The 3785-nt window shown below is 52.5% G+C and overlaps 1 protein-coding gene across 1 annotated transcript; it reads right to left on the bottom strand.

Annotated features, from left to right (window-relative positions):
- Positions 1-803: 803 nt before the first annotated feature.
- LOC125540863 (UDP-glycosyltransferase 92A1-like) lies at positions 804-2381 on the bottom strand. Its single transcript, XM_048704400.1, has one exon. The coding sequence runs from the start codon at positions 2343-2345 to the stop codon at positions 804-806; it is 1542 nt and encodes a 513-aa protein (XP_048560357.1). The 5' UTR covers positions 2346-2381.
- Positions 2382-3785: the final 1404 nt, after the last annotated feature.

The raw sequence follows: 3785 nt of genomic DNA, 5'->3' as shown, positions 1-3785 counted from the left end.
AGACCAAAAGGAAAGGAATGACGCCAACGACCACATCACCATGGTGGACTGTCTGCGATGACGCAAGCACCACCTCCACTACTGTAGCAAGGGCTCTGGAAGCCACATCGCCGTGCGCCAGCTGCACGCACACCTCCATTTCTTCCACTAGCAACTTGGCATTGTAGAACTATTCCGCTGAGAGAGGCCAGCCGACCATCGGCATGCTCGCGGCAAGCCTCTCCTATGCCGAGTTTCACCCTCAGTGCGTCAAGAAGGCACCTGTGGCCGGGTGCGCTAGGACCTCCACCTGCAGTGTTGAGCAGCGCGCCACCAGCCCGCGCCCGGCAACCTCCATCCTCTCCCCGAACCTGTCCGGAAGGCCCGACGGCGGTGACTCACTGCCGTTCACGTCGGCGGTGGGCTGGACCACCCACACGAACTTGTGCCCGCTCTTCTCGAGCCCTATTATCAGCTCCGTCGCCTGCGACGCGGAGATCGTGTATAGCGACCCGAACGACACGTATAGCACCGAGCCTGGCGGTTGCTTGTCGAGCCACGCCAAGATGGGGCGTTTGGTGGGGGAAATTTTGGAGGTGGGAGGTGATGGATTGGCTCTGAATACCAAATGATACGAACCTATATATGAATTACTCAGTAGATCATGGATACAAGGAATTCAATCACGGATACAAGTTTCTATCAGCAAGAAAGGGGATCGGGGAAGCTAGAGCCAGGAGGTGGGAGAGGGGAAAACGCCCAACCCAACGGCGGCCAGTTCAGGTTCCAGTTCTTCCATGCCCCTCCACGAAGATGAGTAGTGCCTATATCTTCAGTTCCTGGACCGCTATCAGCTCCTCTGTGTTAAGTGGGTTGGGCTTCATCCCTCGCTTGGGCCAGCCAGGTCGTCCTTGGGCTTCACCTGAAGTGCCAGATATAGTTGTTCCCATGACAGACGATGTACGCGCCATCGCGTCCAAGAACCTCCGCGTCACTCCAAGCGATGAGTACTCGTCGTCGCTGTCCCTCGCCGCGTCGATCGCCTCCTTCATCTCCGCGGCCTTCCTCCTCATCACGTCACGCACTCCGGACGTCTCGCCGAGCACCCTATCCACCGCCTTCAACACCTCGTCCCTCGTCACGGCCGCCGCGGTGCTGCGTGCCAGCTCCACGCACACCCCCATCTCCTCCACTAGCAACTTGGCATTGTAGAACTGTTCCGCCGAGAGCGGCCACCCCACCATCGGCACGCCCGCGGCGAGGCTCTCCTGTGCCGAGTTCCACCCACAGTGCGTTAGGAAGGCGCCCGTGGCCGGGTGCGCCAGGATCTCCACCTGCGGTGCCCAGCACTGCACAACCAGCCCGCGCCCGGCAACCTCCATCCTCTCCGCGAACCCGTCCGGAAGGCCCGAGGACGGCGACTCGCTGCCGTTCACGTCGGCGGCGGGCTGGACCACCCACACGAATTTGTGCCCGCTCTTCTGGAGCCCCATTGCCAGCTCCGTCGCCTGCGACGCGGAGATCGTGTACAACGACCCGAACGACACGTACAACACTGAGCCCGGTGGTTGCTTGTCGAGCCACACCAAGATGGGGCTCCTCGATGTCGTCTCCTGCGGGGACGACGAACTTGCCGCTCGGAGCAGTGGCCCGACCGGGAAAACCTGGACATTGTTGAGCGATTGCCGGAGCATGCTTAATCCCTTGGGCTCCAGCTTCTCGGCGGTGTTGACGAGCAGCGCATCGGCGCGGGAGAAGGCGGCGATCTGCCTGTGGATGAAGGTGGACCACTCGTCGCCGCCGTCAGCCGTCGCGAGGTGGTCGGTGAGCTGCGAGCGGTGGACGCGGATGTCCGGGAAGCTCGGCAACTGGAAGCACTCGGCGTCGTCGGGGACAAGCGGGACGCTGTTCCAGAGCGAGAAGTAGAGTGCCGAGCCGTAGCCGCCGGTGGTGAGCAAGACGGAGTGCGTGACGCCGGGGTCGCCGCGGGCTACGTCCGCCGTCCAGGCCAGGAACATGTCCGCCACGACGTGCACGTAGGCGCGGGGGTCGGAGCGTCTGAGGCCCGCGATGAACTGGTGAAACGCCGGGCGGAGGGACTCGGAGGCGAGGAAGAGGTCGATGAGCCGCTGGGAAGCGCCGACGGGGCTGAAAGGGAGCACGTGGACAGCGACGGCGTCGTGGTCGAGGTGGGCGCGGATGGACTCGGCTGCGTCGACGGTGGCGACGACGGTGACGCGGGCGTCGGGGCGGCAGCGGCGCACGAGGGCGGCGAGGCAGCGGAACGGCGCGAAGTGGCCCTGCGCCATGAACGGGAACAGCACGACATGATCAACGCGTCGGTGGTGATCGGTTTCCGCTGCCATGGCGATCGAGTCGGTGATGGCGGCGGGCAGTGCCGGTGATCGAATTGGTCTGATCTGATCTCGCGGGTTGGTTTGGATTGGAAGAGAAGAGGGTTTTATAACATCTCTACAAACTGTAAGCTCCCTCGAGATCTGATGGCGGCGCATCCCATCTCTCATCTCTCGTCGTGGGCTGCTCCCTCCGTGTATTTTACTGGTTCGGAGCCCGGGTGTCAGTCGCTAAACGTGCAATCTCCCATCTCTCATCATCGTGGGCTGCTTCGCTGCGAATAAGTAATTTTACCGGAGCCGGGATGTACCGGTGTTGGATCCACCGTGTACTTGCGTTGAGATCAAGTTAGCATTTTTCTTTTTCTATGTGCTTCTTCTGCGCAGTAGTTCTAATAACGCCAAATACAATCTGTCATACCTGACATCTTTTCAGTATGGTACACCATTGTGTATATGAGGGAAGAGAATATGAGCGAAGAGAAGGTGAGTGGCTGCATGCATATAATATTATCTCTCTTCAAAATGACTAGCATTTTATTTCATTGTGGTAGTTAGAATAGTAGATGACTTTTGAAATGATTATTCGCCTTCTAAACCTTTTATAGATTTGAATTGCTTGCGCCATGAATTTTAAAATAAGACCAATATTGGATATGTTTCAACTAATTTTATTTAACTGATTTCAAGAGAACATATTCTCAACGAAAAGAAACATATTTCACTCATTTTACAAGTTTTAGAAAACACACTACACTCGTTTACAAAGGATAGACTTCACTCATTTCAGAAAACACATTACACTCAATTAAATAGGATACATTTCACTCATTTCAGAAAACACATTACGCTCACTCAATTGAAATACATATTTCATACGTTTCAAAAAACTGATTTCACTTGTTACAAAAGATATATTTCTCTCATTTCGCTAGTTTCATAAAACACATTACACTCATTTGCAAAAAATAGATTTCACTTATTTCAGAAAATACATTACACTCATTTTAAAAAATTATCAGTTAAAAACTATTTCACTAGTTTCAAAAATAGATTTCATACGTTTCAGAAAACACATTACTCTCATTTGCAATACTAATCTCACTGCAAATTTACGAGATATATTGAAATGTATTCCGCTCGTAAAAAGTATCAGTTTCAAACACAAAAAAATAATTTCACAGCAAAAAAATGGTTTTATTTCACTTTTATTCAAATAACTTATTTCACTCATTTCAGAAAACACACTGCACTCATTTACAAAAATATAGATTTCACCCATTTCATTAGTTTCAGAAAACACATTACACCCATTTTCAGAAAATGTATTACACTCATTTCACTAGTTTCCAAAATAAGTATTTCACAAATTTGAAACAGCGCATTTCACTGATTTGGAAAACTGATTTCATTCATTACAAAATATATCTCAAAAACTAATTGCAATTCGTA

This window comes from Triticum urartu, chromosome 2, assembly GCF_003073215.2.
Source record: "Triticum urartu cultivar G1812 chromosome 2, Tu2.1, whole genome shotgun sequence".
NCBI classification, from domain to species: Eukaryota; Viridiplantae; Streptophyta; class Magnoliopsida; order Poales; family Poaceae; genus Triticum; species Triticum urartu.
Note: the sequence above shows the minus strand (reverse complement) of the source record. Positions and strands in the feature narration are given on the sequence as shown.